General features: G+C 38.7%; 1 protein-coding gene across 1 annotated transcript in view; it reads right to left on the bottom strand.

The window, feature by feature from the left end:
- Positions 1 to 473: 473 nt before the first annotated feature.
- EFNB2 (ephrin B2) overlaps positions 474 to 18,596 on the bottom strand; it is a 30,390-nt gene continuing 12,267 nt past the window's right edge. The window contains exons 2-5 of the mRNA XM_072135537.1: positions 16,371 to 16,651; positions 5,573 to 5,665; positions 3,526 to 3,633; positions 474 to 2,310 (exon numbers count right to left, since the gene is read on the bottom strand). Coding sequence (XP_071991638.1) covers positions 1,928 to 2,310; positions 3,526 to 3,633; positions 5,573 to 5,665; positions 16,371 to 16,651 — 865 coding nt within the window. The 3' untranslated portion in view covers positions 474 to 1,927. The remainder of the gene's footprint in view (positions 2,311 to 3,525; positions 3,634 to 5,572; positions 5,666 to 16,370; positions 16,652 to 18,596) is intronic.

Consider the following 18,596-nt stretch of genomic DNA (forward strand, 5'->3'; position numbering starts at 1 on the left):
ATTCAGAGAGCAAAGTGTTACCATAGAAACAGGACTGTGTTGATGATATCTGTTTTGCATAGCACATAAATGAAGGAGAAAGAAGAAAAAAAACACAGAAAGAAATAAAGAAGGGGAGATGGTGAGAGGGGAGGAATAGGTAGAAGAAAGGAAAAACTAGATATTGCGCTCTGTGACCTGCTGAAGTCTAGTAACGTTGTTGCATTAAGGCAAAAAGGAAATTCTAATGTAGAGAATGACGGACAAAACATCTTCTCATCTTTGTTACATGTACGATGCAGTAACACTGATTTCCTGCTTTTTTGGGCTTGAACTTCCTAGTCTGCTCTTGTGTGAGACGCCTTGAGAGGGCTTTGTTATTCTTCTTTTTTCTCACTATTGTTATTTTTGGACTACAGTTGTTTTCTTCCCGCCCCAGAAGCAGCGTCCGACTCTGTTCTGTAATGCCAACAGCCTGTTCAACTGCTGCAAACTGGATTTCACATCTTCTGGAGGGGCAGGCTGTGCAATATTTAACTATATATTAGTAAAATCTTTTCTTTTTTCTTTTTTACTTTATATCCCCTGTGTGCTATACACCTATTAAATAAGTCTTTTTAATTCTTTCCTGTTCTCCATACTAATAATTTATTTTATACCTTAGAACTGTAAAATGTTTGCCATATGTGCTTTTCTTTGAAATAGAGCACCAGCGAAATGCCATGTCCTCTGCTGCACTCCTCTGGGACAGTATGACCACAAAGTAAAAGTGTCCAATCACTCATTCTGCAGGGGCCAGGTAGCCTGGCTTTCTCAAAAATGGACAGATGAGAAAAAAAAAAAAATAATTTAAGCAGACATATGGAACATTTGCTCTGCTATGACCTCTGGTACTAGAACTTACAGGTCAGATTTGGCTTTCTGCTATTGAAAGCTTTTCCTAGCTGAGGAATATTATGGTCAGTATAGCACCTGAGTCTGCTTCTAAATTCAGCCACAACAGACTAGGAGTTTCATACAACATCCTCTTATTGCCGATATCTCCAACAGTCTAGCCTCATAACCACTTCATACTGTCCTTGTCTACCAGCTTCTGCATCTTTCTATAAATCCTTGTAGTAAAGGTACTCTACAGCATATCATTTGCCTCTCTAAATCTAACATACCAAAGTGCTTTGCCACCTATATAGGATTCTCAGAGGCAGCAGCATCCTATCCCATGGACTCCTGACAGCCTGACGTCTTTGCTGGAAGGCTCTGTATTAGCAAATACAATTTCCATAATATATTACCCATTCGAGTGTGACTGCGGTAGAAATGGATGGAGCAAGAGTCTACAAAGGTTAATGTTCCATTAGTGATATAGGAGGTGGAGTGGAGGAAGCCTTATGTGAAGGATAAAGTCATCCTAGCGACAGAGAGAATGAAACAGTGATGGACTTAAAAAAGCCGAAAATGCAGGTTTTGTGTTTTCTCGAAAGTTTTACACACACACACACACACACAGATTTCTGACCAATCCAGTATGCACTGAGAAAAGCTAGTCGATATTAAATCAAAAGATTGCATTTCAAGATAAATATTCTAAAGCATCTTTAAAATGCCTAAAATGAAAAACGTCTGCAACTCTGTCTATATTAACCTGGTTTTGTATATGCTTGGATGCCTGGTGCTCATGGCTTAGAAGAAGGGTGAACATGACCAGGGTATAGCTTTCAGAATGGGTATTTTTTATAGTCTTCCAGCTTGTAGTAAGCACTTTTCACAGGAACCATCAGATCCCATAAGCTGTGCAGCTCAAAGAGGCTTTCTCTGAAGAAAGGTTTTTGCTTGTGCCTGGTCCCCAATGCAAGTCCATATTGATGCATAAGGAATCACCAAAAAACCCCATCAGGAAGCAACGGACCTTTCTTGTCCTTAATATTGTCAAAAGGTACCACCACAATCCTCAGACCTTGTAGTAGATATTTGCTGGACTCTGTGGTGGCATTTCTTGCACAATGTAAACAGGATGTCCATAATCTCCGCTGACCTTCTCATAATGGGGGCAGAAGACACTGTCTGCAGTCCTTAGAGGGATGATAATGTCACTTGGCTCTGAACCATTATTATTGCCACTGCGCTTTGGTGTGGCTAATGTACTGAGGGACAAAGTTGTCGTATGCTGAGGTGAATGCTTTCTGTGACGTCTTCTGTATTTCAGCAAAAGCACCACTAAAGTGATAATGATGACGATGAAGATGATGCACCCTGAAGCAATCCCTGCAAATAAGGCCACCTCGGATCCAATTAAACCCCTATGTTCGGAGTTTCTGCCATCTGTGCTAGAACCTAGGGGGGAAAAAAAGCCAAATATTACAATCCAGTTATATTTGACCAAGACAATCAGGAATTCTCTACTGAAAAGGTACAATGAACTGGCTCTCTTCTGAACTCTGACAAAGCAATTACCCTTATAGGCGGCCAAATGCAAACAGAGGGAGCGAGTGATCAATATTAAACAAGGCGTAGTGTCTCATAATCTTACTTCCTTGCTGATGTTCAACTACAATGTTTCTTTTATGGGCATCCATCAGCCGAGACAGCCAGCCTATAGTATACGTCTCTGCCTCATAGCAATTGCTGGAAGTCCTATTACTATATTGCAGAACAGTGATCCCCAGAGGAGTTGCCCTAACAGTATGAAGAATTATCTTATTGTATTTCTCTGCAAACACTTATTAACCTGTTTAGTGCCTGAGGGAGCTGCAGCCAAGTTCCCTTATCCTGATGCAAGCTACAGAACTGACTACTGACGACATCTGTAATATAGAGTCATTTCATGTACTTATCTACATAAGTAAGAAGCTATCTACCCTCATGAAAACCAAAGTTAATTTGTGCAACACAGTAGAAATATTAATGATTCAGCTTATGTAATAGACAATTAACTAAACAAATGACTGCACATCTGGCAAGCAATAAAAAGTGTCACATTGAACAGTGTGATATTCTGAGCTCTCAGCACATTAGGAATTAATTAGAATAATAAGCACATACAACATAATGAGTACAATGGGGGATGCTATGGACATGCTCGTGGAGTGTGACTCCTCCCATTTGTCAGATTAGTGACACTAGATAAGTTAAAAGTTGTCACGGATTCAATCTTATGACGCTATTTAATATTCTTTAATATTTTGATGCTATGCAATCACATTATTACTGCACTTGATCAATGAAGACAAGCCATTGATCAAGACTAAGCAGCTCCATTAACCCCCTGCACTGAGACATACTGAAAACATTTAGGTTAATGCCTACCAAAATAGATGAGCATACTTTACTGACATATCAGCATACATTACTTGCAGGTTCTGCTACATCTCCAAATGTAGAAAAAGGGTGTGTGATATTACTGTCTGGATGGATAAAAGCTCAAAATCTCAAAAGAGATCTCTTGCTGGGATAATACTATTCAAATGCAGACCACAGTAGGATTGAACTATGATTCATTCTGTATATTCAAATAGGAAGGCAGAAATCAGTACAGAATGCGGTACTTACTTGCAGGGCTATTGACAAATGGACTAGTGGTCGAACTCTTCCCATTTGAGCCTCCTTCTTCTTCTGGTCGTCTAGATGTACTTCCATCCCGACCTGCAGCATCAGGATCTAAAAACATAAACAGGTAGCAGTTTTATTATACTAGAAATCACAACATCACAAATATTAAATACAAAAGGAGCCACTAAGAAACAGGCAAGAGGCCATCTGCAGAAACTATAGGGATTCTCACAGTTGGCAAGCAAAGCTTTGCAAATGACATTTCAATTTAACACAGAGATTTGACCGACTACTAAACCAAGTTCTAATTAAAAATATTATTCATTCTTGACACATAATTGGTTATCTACATGTGGAGGTGCACTGGAAAATGTATAGGCTATACCATAAATAACACTGCTGAAACCTGAAGTGCTATAATAAGCATTATTAATATTCATCTATTTTGTTGCAGGTCTAAGGAGTAGTTTAAATATGACGATGTCTGAGAATGTCCTGGAGTCTACATCCACATCATAAGGGAGAGGTCAGGGCACTCCCTAAATAACCCGCTCAGCTGTGCTGACTGCATAGCTTTCATGCAGTTTTAGCTACGATACTTTCATTAAATATTATTTTACTTTTTATTTAATAAGTTATGATTGGATTGTTTTTATAGTGATACATGACACCTTAATAATGAAACTTTGGGATACGTGTGAGTTGGTTTTATATATGGTTGCTATCCTATCATAAGTCATAAATTAGCTCTATATAATAATAATAATTCTTTATTTATATAGTGCACACAGATTACGCAGCGCTGCACGGAGCTTGTCAATATATTCACCAAATAAGTAAATACTGGTAAATTCCTAGACAAAACTGTGTGACTTTCTATTTCCATCTTGTAAAGTGAAGGGATATTACTAGCAGATGCATTCACTTTATGATCAATGTGGGTTTGATCTCTGGGACCACTGCCAATCCTCAAAATGAAGGGTCTGAAGTGATGACTTACTGCTGCAGTGGAAACCAGTGAAGGAAATACAATGTTACACTTGCACTTCATTCTGATTCATTCTCAGGATTGGTGGGAGGGCGGGGGTTGGCGCTATTCATTTCACAATTCATAAAATGATATGATGAAGGTGGTTTCCTGACGGAGAACTGTTTTTGATATTGATGGCCTGTGCTCAGGTAAGTATCCTCACACAGACTATCACTGTTCCAGACAGCCTCTGGCAATGCAAGCAAATGGCTCTCGTTTTTGTAAGCCGCTATATAGCTTTGTTCAAGTAAAACATAGCGGAGCTGCAGTAATCTTGCCTGGGCCATCTTGCTTGAGCTTGGTCCTCTGTTTAGCATTTGGCACCAGAACAACTACTTGGAACAGTTCAATGGTGATAGCTTCTCACACACACTGACTGATATTGAGGATGGGTAATCAGCAACAAAAGAAACCCAGGCCAGAAAATCCCTTTAATGATGCAAAAGCTTAATGCAATCTGACTATGTTGAAATTGGGAATGTGATATTATTTGAAAAGATACTCTATGGATTTTTAGTAAAAACCTTCCAGTCTACATCCACCTGTTTAGGGAGAACATGCAGAATCCTAACTTGTATAAATCAGTACTGCAGATGAAAACAGTAAACTTTGTAATATACTTTCATAAAGAGATATGTTCATGTTTCCTTCTTTTACCCATGCCTTTCTTCCTTATTTAAACAGTTTGTGTAAATCATCTTATTGTCTTGTTTTCCACTGAAACTGAGAGATAAAGGAACCTGTTAAAGTGTCTTTCTCCATGTTTTGAATGGACAGGGTAGGAAGAGAAAAAAGGCACAGAGAAGCAGCTTGACATGAAGTATAATACAAAGTTTACAATTATAACCTGCAATTAAAAAAAATGCTTCATACGTTATATAGGCTTTAAGGTTTAAACCAAACAAGCTGCCTATATGGAGGCATGGGGTCCACAAAATAGAAATCATGAAAATATGAAGAACTGAAGTAACATAAAATTAGCACAGAAAAGGTTTGCAATAATGAAGAGTTTCTTACCTTGTCCAACTTTCATAAGGATCTTCATGGCTTTTGTTACACATACACCTCCTTGCTGGTTGTCCACACCGTCTAAAGAGCCATTCGATGTAGCTGTAAGTAAGGCATAAAACTGGTTAAACACATTGTGTATTGTATACATTACACAGATGCACGGTCTGTTAGTTGTCTACAGTCCACTGCTAACTAATGACCATTTGAGCTCAGAGAACACTGTAAATTCTAATCTGAGGGCTTTGAAGGCTCCCACCTGGACTTGCTGATTTCACATGTTTTCCCACATTTGTGCCATTTATTATATTGTATAAATAAGATCAGGAAATTACATGGATGGTGTAATGTATCAGTTAATTGTTGCCATTAAGAATAGTTAGTTGGTTTCTGTCAAACCAATCACAGAACATTTCATCATATGATATTATTTGCAAAACAACGTAGAGTTTGATTAACACAATCGGTCAGGTTCTAAAGGCCACAAGGACATATATTACACATCAGAAAGCAACTAGCAACTTATTGTTTACAAAGTAAAGCCGGCCACAGACATCTGCTAGGACCAGAAAATCCCATAAACATGATGTTTGACCAGGATGAACTTGCAAGACTTGATAGAACATTCTTAAGTTTTTCATTGTGTCAGCCAAAAACCCCTCTAAGAGCTTTCTGGCACATATTCACAATTTGTTAAGCATATAGATTTTAATTATAACTTTATTTAACTTGTAATATAGACCAGTGGATATACAGTTTATTATGACTTGTTATGTCTAAATTCTAATGGAAATAGGCCCTCAATTCTCCAGTTCATCCTGTAAAAAATGTAGTTGCCACCAACAATAATCAGCCATTTTAGGGAGTTTTAAGCCACAGCACACTAATGGCCACAGCCGGTGGAAACAGAGCTGTATTCAGGTCAAATCCCATGGACTGAGCACAATAATATGGACACCCTGCCAGCCAAACTACAGCCCTGGCACTATGGCATCTGCCAGCCATGTTCATGTTTGCCAGATTTTTTAAGCAAAATTTAAAGGGGAGCAGAGACAGATCATCAGTAAATCGTACAATATTTTCCTGGATCTCATAGCAGATGTCCACGGTCACCTTTAGGCATAACTAGCCTATGTGTGTGACCTATCTACATCTGATAATGTAATTTTCCACAGCCTGTGAATAGAAGTGTATTTTATATTTATTCACACACAATACTCGACTCTAAAGGAAGACGCTTACTTCGCATCCACTAATTGTCCAGACACTCCATTGTATGAGTAAAGCAGGCTTGTACCACCCATCCATCCATTGTATCCATGACGCTACCTCTCACAATGCTCATAAATCTCACTTTAGCATGTCTATAAGTGTACTTAGGCTTACATATACAATAAACAAGCCTATATAGGGCCTGATTTCCTTCATTAACACACCAGCAATTCCACTGCTCTCCCTTGAAAACCGTCTCATCAAACTTATTCTTATTCCAAGCCCTTCTTTAGGGAAAGGGAAAAAAAAAAAGCGATAGTAATCTAATCTATGAGTACATCTGACAGAGTGACACTAGAACACAAGGCTCACAAAATAATGGAGACATAGTTTTTTTTTCTTTCTTTTTTTTTTAGCGGAAACAAAAATCAATAGCAAGCTGCAGCCCTAGACATAAATCAAATGTGTCTTTGATAAAAGTGGTTTTTTTACAACCTATTTGCCAATGTACTGGCAAGCAAGATAGAGGAGAAATAGGTGCCGAGAAAGTAAGAACTCAGCCAGAGCTGTGCTGGGGAATTTTCTTTTAATTGTAATGAAAACTACAGGGTGCCCTGTCCTTTGTCAGCCACAAAAAGTATTTACTATTGAAAAGAGCCTTGCATCTTCTGCTGGGCTGTCAATCACAGATAATAATTGCAGACGGCGACTGGTTAGCAAATGTGCAGCACAGGAGGAGTTAATAGGAGGCAACATTTTGTAACAAAATGGAACGCACCTATAGCATAGTTGATTATGGAAGTGTCAGGTTCTAATTCAAGCTGGGAGTCTCATGTAATAGAATGCCAACATAAATCTGACTCAAGCAAGCATTTCTCTATTTGAAAAGGATTCGGCTATGAAGCTATAAAGCCAAACTCACACTAAGCTGTTCCCTCATTAATATTAGCTCACACTATTTTATTATTACTATTACTACTGAATTTTTAATGCTGCATTTTGCGGAGGCCTTTGTGCCTAGTAATTTTGCATGTCACAGTCTTTTTGCGTGATCTCTTGGAGGTTCCGAAAATAGCTCTGGGCACTGCAAAGCTCATCTTCAAAATGAAGCGTTATCTGGTAGCATAGCAAAAGGCCAAAACCACATTACACCCTTAATTAAAACTGACTACTTGTAACAACCTCTATAGGGAAATTCAGAACACCAGCAATTTGGATGAATTCCTTTGCTTCCTATTCAAAGCACAATAAAGGCTTTTTATTAAGCAAACACATGAAATGACTGGAAGGCCTTCCTGATATTGAAGGGGTATTCTCTGTGGCCATTTTGTATTCTAAGCAGATGACAATGACATTTAAAGCAAACCCTTTAAATGGAACAGTCAAATCACCATAGAAACCGCCTAAGAGAGCAACTATCAGACGACCATATTTACATTTCAGACATTATAATGTTAATAAAAGGTATCAAAAGTCTCGCCAGAGCATTGCAGCAGGAGCAGCTTTGCCGGAGGCACTATGGATATGTTACACTGCATTTGGATTTTAGTTACCAAAATGTTATTGTGTTGTCAAAATCAGTCTGACGAGACAATATCTATGGTCTACTCCTCAATGGGTCTAAACGGCTTCCCAAATGTGGGTATACCTCTTTTTTATAAAATGCTCTTAGATGTATTTGTTCACCTTATAGAGATTAAGTTTGTTTTCTTTCAGAAGAACAAGTTCCATGCCCCCCTCCCGTACCCACACGAGAACTCCTAAACCCTGACTGACTGATATCCCTAGTTATGCCTACGACTCAAAGACCTGCAAACTATAAGGGGCACTACAGAAATGGTCTAGTTCCTTCTGGAGCATTGATTATCTTGTACTAGTCCAGATTTATGACTTGTACTACAGGCCAGAACGACCATGACAAATCTAATGGGAAATTGTTCAAGTAATTTTCATCTGTTTATCAGAAGTCCTACAATGGAGAATAAAGGTGGAAGAGGCATCCCAGAATATAAATACTGTTGGCGAATACAAGGGACCCAGTGATCACCTGATCTGTCTGCAGACTATAGTGGTGGTGCCTGGTACTGCACATCATGTCCATTTATGCAAACACAAGACTCCAAAGGTAAACTACTTTTAGGTTCTCAAGTTCTCAAAAGTTTGGTATTTTGAGCAAAAAGAAGAAATGTTTCTCTTATTTTGAATCCTCTGGAAAGTATTTTATATGATCTAGGATTTCATTTTCTGTTTAGATGTTAGTTAGATGCTTAGAAATTGTCAGAAAGCTCATTTAGGGCTAAAATGAATGAGTCATTTGTGTTGATGCAGCAGCTTGCACTGAGGCCCATCGGAATGAAATGGTTCTTGAGAGCGACCATATTAATCCTTCACTGACAGATATCTCTCCGCTCTCTCTCAATAGCTTTTCCCTCATTCAAAAAAGTTATTTTTTTAAAAGCCTTAATAACACAACACATTAAGAAGAGATTTTCCTAATTTGCCCTATGGTTTCAGTGGATCGAGTTTTTATCTCCATAATAAAATCACAACATTAATTTCCTGCCATTTAAAAAAGAATTAATATTCCAAGGTCTTTGTTTTTACAAAAGCGATCGCCAAAAGAACTTAAAGAGTGGAGGCAAAATGGATTGTGCGATTTCTAATGCTCGAGGCTGAAAGCTGTTCCTACTAAGAGCATTTGCTCCAATTATTTTATCATTTGCTCTTGGCTTTTGTTGTCCTAGGAACAAAGTGCTACTGAATTTCTAATTTATAAAGCATGGTGTGAATGTTAACTTGAGAAATCTTAGATCTCAGATTTGAGTCCCAGCGCTTCTTTCTAAAGGTAAAAATTGCCTAATGTTCTCATTAAGCTTCCTTTTTGCAGACCACATGATGGCGTGGATATAAAAAAGATTTGTCATACCTCTTTATACAACTGAAAATGTTAGCCTGGATGATTTAGCTTCTGTTTTAAGACTGTAGTGTTCAATTGAAAGTTTACTTAAAAAAGATCAGTGAACTGACTGGCTGCCTGTAAAAGGCTGGACATCAGGGTGTACAACAGGTGTGCTGCTCTTGCTAACATATGGCACACATTTTGCCTACTGGTCATACATGCCCCCCTGCTGGTCATGAGAAGGTGTTTCAAAGTTTGCTGCACATTTGGCCATCAACACTGACAATGACAACACCAGCAACATACCATTAGAAACAAAACCCAACAACAGAAAGAAGGCACTGGTCACTTCTGACACCAATCCCTGTACAGGGCCGTACATGTCTGGGACAACAGTGTGTGTGACGTCACTTGTGAAGCAGATAAGCCATGGTTGAAAATGTAAAAAAAAATCTGGAATTTAATGGCACTTCCATTTCCTGAACTCTTTCAAAAGAGGCTAATGAGTCTAAAACACATGGTAAATCTGGCCCATGGCATGTGGGATACCTTTTGGATTCCATTTCAGTATAACTGCATAACGTATGTATACAGTGAAACTAGATAGATTCCCCCTTTTCCTCATAAATGGACAAAGATAGTCCATACATTATAGTATGTAATGCACCATTTCTGTTGATCACCGTCTCCGCTGCACCTCCATATAACAGTATGATCACTACTCTTCTCATCTTTCTAGGCTTATATTTCCTGCCTATGATAACCCAGAAATTAATGGAAGCCGTCCTGCAAATTTTTGAGCATTTCAGATGCATTCTGTTAGGAACACATGGCTCATGCTGCTTTGACTATTTACTGTATCTGTCCATATATCCGTTCCATTTAGTGTTAGAAATGCTAAGTCAAATTGAAAAGCTATTGAATCAGCAGCTAAAACAGAAGCAGCAGGCACAATCTGTTTCTGGCTATGATTTTTATACAGTCCCCATGGAAGGGAAGTAATATTACATTTTAATATGTCTTCATTTGATCGTTATTACCCTACCTCCCAGGAGACTAAGCTGCTGCATAGATCTTGGCTGATTTTGGCCTATCAAGACAGTAACACTGCACTAATCACATAGAGCACTGAGCTGGCTGGGTTTTTGCTTCTACATATATTTTCTCTGATCGGGGCTGAAGAGAATGCAGTTATAATAGCCAAACACTGTCTTCTGCCATCGATAGTTGCATTGTAGATAGCTGTGTTTTCTAATTACCGTCTATATTTCCTACACTCGGATCTCGCTACGCGGTAATTTAATCATAGCCAGAGATAAATTACTTGAGAGTTTTTAAAGCTTAGTTAAACGAATATTCATTTCTCCAGTCATATCCGTTTGGGCTTTGCGAGAGAGCGAGGCAAGTGTAATAAACATCCCTCGGCTGAGTAAAAAAAAATCTATTCTACTCAGTAAAACAGAGAAAAAGAGAAAGCCTTTAGAATCAGGCATTATTAAGAAGCAATCCTTATTGCGAGCTGTACTTGATCTAATGTCCGCTTCACAGGATTATCAAGCTCACAGCTCTTTTATCAAAGAAAATCCTTTGGCGGCAGGAGCATGTGAGCACGCTCTGGCTCCTTTTATGTGTCTGCCAGCCTTACAGTGCATTCTGCTGGACTATCTGTGCAGCCGGCCCATTCCACTATACTGTATGTGGCCGGCTAACATCAGGAGTTACCGCAGTGTCACTGTGTCATCAATTTCATAATCCACTGGTAAGCCGTGCTGCTATATTTAGAGATTTTTATGTATGCAGCAGTCTTTGCTTCCCAGGAGTCAGACTTATAGTGTTTTATGGCAATATCCTATAATATTAAAAGAAACAGCGTGATCCCTTGCTAGGAAGGAATTATTCTTAGTTGCCTTAGCCAAAGCTGACATAGAAGTCATGGCGGTCAAAGTAACGTTAGAAAGCAGAAATGTAAAAGCACTGAGAGATCAGGCAGAGAGAGCTTTATGTCAGCGTGTGTCATGTTACTGAAGAAATTAGACAAAGAGGCTGGGGAAGTACAGTACTAGTACATTGTGCCAAGACACATCAGGCCAGCCAGTGGTGTTCAGGAGAATTGCGCCTCCTGCTTTAAAGAGCACTTGGCGCCTCTCCTGGCATGTCTGTTTTAGTACATAATTGTAATCCCCAGTCCTGGCTCATCCCTCAGCACTGTGCTGTTCTGCTGTTTCCTACAAGGAATTTAAGAATATTTGACAACTGGGTGTTACCAGCAGGGTTGTACACTTACTAACAGAGTCCAGTCAGTGCACATAATGTAGTGTCACAACACTACTACTGAGGGAATAGTAATACCTACTTTTCAATGCATTCACAGATTTCCAGGAGCCTAAGGATGGAACCCAATTGGAGTTCTTTGGCTTTTTAGGTGCACATTAAGCTGCCGATGTTGGAACTCAAGCCAAGAGTGGATTCAAAAAGGAATGGGATATATAAAGGATGGACCTGTATTTCTCATTTCTGCTGGAACCACTTTTGGCTTTGGCTCAAAAAACTGAAGTATGACTGAAACTAAGAAAACAACAGTATCTCTGACCTAATGCAAAGATATAGCAAGCAGTGATCCCTATTCCATTATGTAGATCTATATACAGGAATCTGAGCCTGTTAACAGCTGTGCAGGGGTTTTCCAAGAAATAGATATTTCTTAGGAGACCGTACACACTGTATCAACATACCATCATGCTGACCCGTCTTACCCCTCAGTTCTGTAGTCATAGGGGCCTTTACATATGAAAACATTGGCCAATACTCAGTCTACTTTGACAAACAAACAAACTGAAAGAAGTGGAAAAATCGTCAATTTACATTTTCGGGAAATGGAAAAAGGAAGAGAGAAAAAACAGGTTTCTTATTTTGATGCATTAAAAAGAAATACCTCATGAATAGTGTTCTGTACTATGATTTAATCGTAATGATATATGGGCTATGGCAGCCATGATGAGAAAGTCAGGCATTTACTTTACATCAGCTCCAAAGAGAATGAAAAAAAGCCATCAGTTTATAATCAAACAAATATCTGTAGGTCATAATCCGACAACCAAGCATACATTTCACTTTGTGAGCTTTTCTGGAGAGAAATCTCCCTTTCAAAGCAAAGTGCACTGAAACCCCATTCAATTAGGGAAATAAATGTAATACTACAGAATCATGAAAGGAAAGCCGGCACTGGTAATCATGCAGAGGGAATGTATTACTGCACTAATGCGGATAGACATTAGCCAAGTCATAAAGCACTGACACAGAGAATATATACGGCATGGGGGTACTAGAAGAAATGAGATCATCTGCAGCCGCCTGCAATGATATTTACTGTCATAGTCATTCGGGCAGGCCATACCTATTCCATTATTGTCATCTATCTTTTCCAATATGGCTGAATCGCAGGAATCTTCCTTACTTCAGACTTCTACCTTCCCCATCAATTGAAAATGAGTTTTTGCGTTTCATCTTTGTGGGGAACAAATCTCTAAAAATGTTCATTTTTTTAGCTCCACCTTTGCCCATGGCGAGCCTTGTAATGAGGTCTCATATACTGGCCTTTCAATAGCTACAAGGAACACTCTAAAACCTGAGTGGCTTGAATTAATGAGCAGAGATTTCACAGGCCACAGCTGTCTTTGTAAAGCACAGTTCATTGCCATCCTTGCCGATAGCAAAGAAAAAGAAAGAGTGACAAGGACACAAGTACCTTCCCAGGCCAGAGCCCAATACGCCTGCATTTTCTCAAGAAGATCAAATAGTCCTGGCAGTAATAAATTGTCTCTCCTCTTGTAGACTCATGGCAGACCAGGGGGGCGTCTTCTTTATTTAAGCACATAGTATACAGTAATGAGATAGGGAATTTAGAGAGGAGTGCCCGATTGCCCTAGCGATGTCATTATTGTACTAAACATACATTTATACACGCTGTTCATTCACTGCTTATGTATGAACACGAGCAGTATGTTCCTCTTAAGCAGATCGAAAACATAAACTGGGAATTGGGCAGGAGATTGCAGCTAAATTAGAGCTGAAATATTATTTTTATTGCCCAACTACAAGCTAATTTTCTGTCTGACTTCAACCTGATTGACTCCGACGGGCATTTTCAGCAATATAGGCTAAAGCATATAAAAATTTATATTTACTTTTATGTCCTTGGTCTTTGTAAAGTAACACCTGAGGGCTGGCATTAAAATGATGGGATGGACGATAAAAGGAGCAATTAACAGGAATTTGTAAAGGCGAGAACAACTATGGGGCTGTGGACAACAAATGGAACGCGAGCAAACGGTGTGAACGGAGTTAATGTGAAAGACAATATGGTGACAATGCATAGGTGATTTAACCCATCTCATGCCTCAGTAGTTCGCACATTACTGTCATTACTGTAATTAAATCACTTAGATTTGGTGGGAAATAAAAACAGGCTCTCCCACAAGCGAGTTTGAGCTGATCTGCTGAATTCTCTGGCCAACAAAGGGTCATGGTACAGGGAAGATACACACGCTTGCTCTACTGGCACTAATTGCATGCAATGATATTAATGACCCAGTAATTGCGTTACAAGTGGCACTGAAGTGGAAAACATCATTTCGAGGCAGAGTTCATCTCTTGGTGGTGAGATTTTACCACTGACTGAGTTAATGCCAACTGACAGGTGGAATATAACACTACACATTAGAAACACTCCTCTCTTATTGTATAATAGCTCAGGCGCCATTTACTTTGGCGGAGACCAGCCTAGTGGTAACCCAATGAATGGCATGGTTAGACTCTGCCCTCTCGGTGAACCTTATTCCGTAGTGGAGTTCTGCTCTGTACAATAGACAATCTAGAGCAATTTTCTACATGCTTGGGCTAATAAAAAATGTACCTACATCAAAGGACTTGAAAATGTGGACTACAGAAGAACACACAATGGTAACAATATCCAGAAGGAGTCTTTCAAAGAAAATATAGTTACTAGAGAACTCAGGATTAAAAATAAAAAATACATAATACAGACTACAAAATGGCTTCCCCTACTGTTGTAAAGTGACGTGCTGTAAAATTGAAAGCCTGGTACGAAGAAGCATTTTTTATAGTGTTCAATGTTTCATGTTTCCCTTTCACATCTTGATTACCAACATTACAAATGTTCACAGTGAATTTCAACTTGAGCTATCAATGGCTGCAAATTATATGTCATTTTTCTAAGGAACTCTAAAAAGAATGGGCACAATTGTGTGCTGTATAAGAGCCGCTTTCTCGCTCAGGAGTGATCATTTTCACCCGGGAGCAGCAGCTTCCATTCTGTGCCTGCACTTAAGACATTGTTTTGGAGATCCGTGCTGCAAATGGAAACTATGAGAACTGGCCTAAAAACTACAATGCAGTCTAGGCGAGATTACCAGACATTCATAGAGCTCATAATAGCATTTCCTTGCTTTCAATATTCTAGGTGGTAGGGCTTCATTATTCTTGGAGTTTATAGTTTCTATCATTTCAAATGAGAGGATACCAATGTCTGGTGTTGTCCCACTAATGAAGATAAAAGTATACACTAATAGGGACATTTTTGTACCTCTGTACAAGCAACTACTGTTCTTCCAGGCTCTTGCTGTATTTATGAGGACAACCATTTATCTGAATGACCACTACTTGATACAACAGTTACTCTGTAGCACCCAATGTATTTGGCATACTATAGTTTCCTGGAGTAGGACGCAAGGTAACATTCTATCGGGAATTGTATTTTTCGTTAGATGATTCGAATAGTAACACTATTTTTACATTTTTACTCCTACCATGTAAAACTTTACAATTGGATCAAATGTGACTACATTTCATAAATACAGTATCTACGATACTAAACCAGTCGTCTTAGAACACTGAATAATAGGATCTATGCCGACTGCGTTCATCATCTCGTGTTACCGGTTACAGAATCAGATCACTTTGCATTGAAGCAAAAGGCCAATTAATTAAAGTTAGTTGAAAATTGGAAGAAAAAAAGAAAGCGTAGGGACAAAACATTTCGGGAACCCTACATATTTGAGTTTGTGCATGTCAGAATAAATGATCGTCTGACTGTAAGCTGAACTAATGAGGTCCGCATGCAAGCTGGAGGTTTTCAGGCGAATGTTTCCCGAGGCACTTCTTTACCCACTTCACAGGTCATAAAAGATGTTAGGAAGCCGAAAAATGATTATATTTCATGATAGTCTGGGCAGTACTTTCTAAAAGGTTAGTAACTGGGCTTTGAGGGCTGAGGTAATGAAAGTGTGTTTCTTGCTTTGCGGCCTTTGATCAGCTCTCGGCCTGCAAACCCATTTAATGCAGCTAAAAAGCAGGGGACATAATGTATATTTCATAGCATTAGACGCTATTCATTTCTTCCCTACTTCAAACTTCTAGAGGAAATTCTGATGCCTTGCTCTTACAGAACAGATCCAGTAGCTTTTATTCCCTGTGCTTGCCGTGGGACCTAAACGATAATCTATTTTCAATGTGAAACCACTCTTGATTTCTCGAAAAAAGGGATTATGCTGATATATTCTTACCCTGTCTCTGTTCAGGTTACCAGCAGACACAGTAAAAGATAGTTTTCATTCTGCATCTAGCATTTTCATGAGGTTATAATTTGATATGACTAATAAATAAGTAAAGCATACGTACATATAATGTAGTAGTCCTTGTTCCTCTGGAATTCCAGTCCCCAGAGATTTGGGCTGAACTCTTGAAATTTGATGGTAAATTTCACATCCTGGTCTGGTTTTGCACAATTCAGCAAAGGTGTTCTGTCTTTTATAGTGCAGCTTTCTGCTTGTTCCTTATCCACTAGGTAGACTTTGTAATACTCATATTGCGCGGTAGATTTAGAGTCCACTTTGGGGCATATAATGTCCAGTTTATCTCCTATTTGTGGATACAATATCAGCCCTTGGCCAGGAAGGAATCTAACAGAAAAAAAGACAAAGTGTAAGATACAGAAAAACAAATAAACAACAAATGTAAAAGCAACATGTGAAATATCCAGTGGCAAGAAATACATCTCAGCTTTAGATGTACTGAATGACAAATGCTAATACAGTTTTAAATAGATTTATAAATGAAATCTGTTTTGTTACATAATCTTCTGCTCTAAGAAAGTTGGACCACCCTGAAAACTCAAGTATAACTGTATTAAAAAAAAAACAATTATTCTCAAAAAACTTGCAGTGTGACCTATAGTTCATATGAATATAAATGCACTCTATTACAGGAGCCCCAGATACTTAACATATTTTAAGTAGTCTCATCAATTACATAAGAAACCATTAAGTGTCAAGAAAACACATAAAAGCGTGTAAAAATAGTTGTGCATGTATTTTTTTTAGACCAAAAGACATGCAAGAAGCATTTCCCACCTTCACAGACCTATTTTTAACCAGGCTGAGAATGACTCTAAGTATTCATGTGTCTATTTGAAAGCTGTAGCATCATCTCCTTTACGCATGGATTGCCATTATCAGCAGAACTGTACACGACAGCAATCCAAGAAAACACTGACGCTTAATATATCTTTAGAGCCACCAAGGAACGCCTTTCTGTCTAGTCAATGTGACCCGTTCAATCTGAAGTTGTCCTTAGGTCATTAGCATAATATAACTACAAATGCAATGACAAAATGGAGAATTAATGTGAATAGATTTGACTCTACTTAAGTTTTATAGGAAGCCATGACATTGAAGCTGCACAGTATGCAGGCCGAAGCCATGGAAATGAAGCAAGAGCTAGTTCTTGGACACAGTAGGCCACAGTACAGCATCCACGCTTGTAGCTTAGCCTCTTCATGTATTGCTTGCGGCATAAAAGCCTGTGGGAAATTGAAACAAGAGCTTTCTAATCAACATCCTTTGCGGAGTAGAGACATTAAACACCACACTTAGAAATCCCTACTCATTTGTAAGCAGCTAAGCCCACAGGCTCATTAAAATATGAAACGCTAAGAACAAAGATTTTAGCCAGGAATCCCTCCATAGTGGAGCTTGAGAAGGCCACCAGGTAAGTTTTATTAATTGCTACATCAATTCTTATGTTAGCTGAAAGGCACCATGTTTGGCCTAGCAATTCGATGTCAAGCTCTGGCGTATTTGATCCTTTAACTTTATAGTTAGGTCTTTTGTTGGTTAATATTATGGGTAATCAAAGCCCAGGAAGAGCACAGCTTATTTCCCTGCAGCTATTACACAGCAGCTCGCAGAATCCTTATTTTAGTGTTAGTAATCTGATGCTACAGACCTGTCATTCATAGGATACGCCAAATATTATGCCATGTTTCCTCAAGTTAAGGGGCCATCACAGTAGATATTTTTTTACAAACTGTCCAAATATATTTGGAAATATAGTCAGCAGTTACAAAGAAGAAGCAATATTCATGTTACTGAGAAACCGGAACCCCCCCGGTATAATTCAAATACTCAACAAACAGGAAATGGCTCTCAGCCAATGGATACGTTCTGTCATTAGTTTGGGCAGTTGTCTGGAAAGTTAGCGGATTAGTGGGTTTCTTTAAGTTTTTAGATTATTACATTGTTTAACTTATTAGACACTGCCTTATTTTAATAGAAATCAAGAAGACAAAGGTGTGATCATAGAGCACTATATTGTGATATTGTGGTTATTAATCCAACTTTGTCTGATAACAGGGAAAAAAAATTGGACACTTTGGGCACAAGCTGGCAGGTAGTGCAGGGGAGTGGGGTGAATGTACAAAAATAACTGCGAAAGGTTTCAGATATATTCATTCCAGACTATGGTTGTAATATTAAACTGTGAAGCTTATCTGTTGAGTGGTGTCAATTAGCCGGGAAATCACTTTGCTATAGTCTAGGAGATTTACAAATCTATTATAACAATATG

The sequence above is a fragment of the Engystomops pustulosus genome, chromosome 2 (genome assembly GCF_040894005.1).
Source record: "Engystomops pustulosus chromosome 2, aEngPut4.maternal, whole genome shotgun sequence".
Lineage (NCBI taxonomy): Eukaryota > Metazoa > Chordata > Amphibia > Anura > Leptodactylidae > Engystomops > Engystomops pustulosus.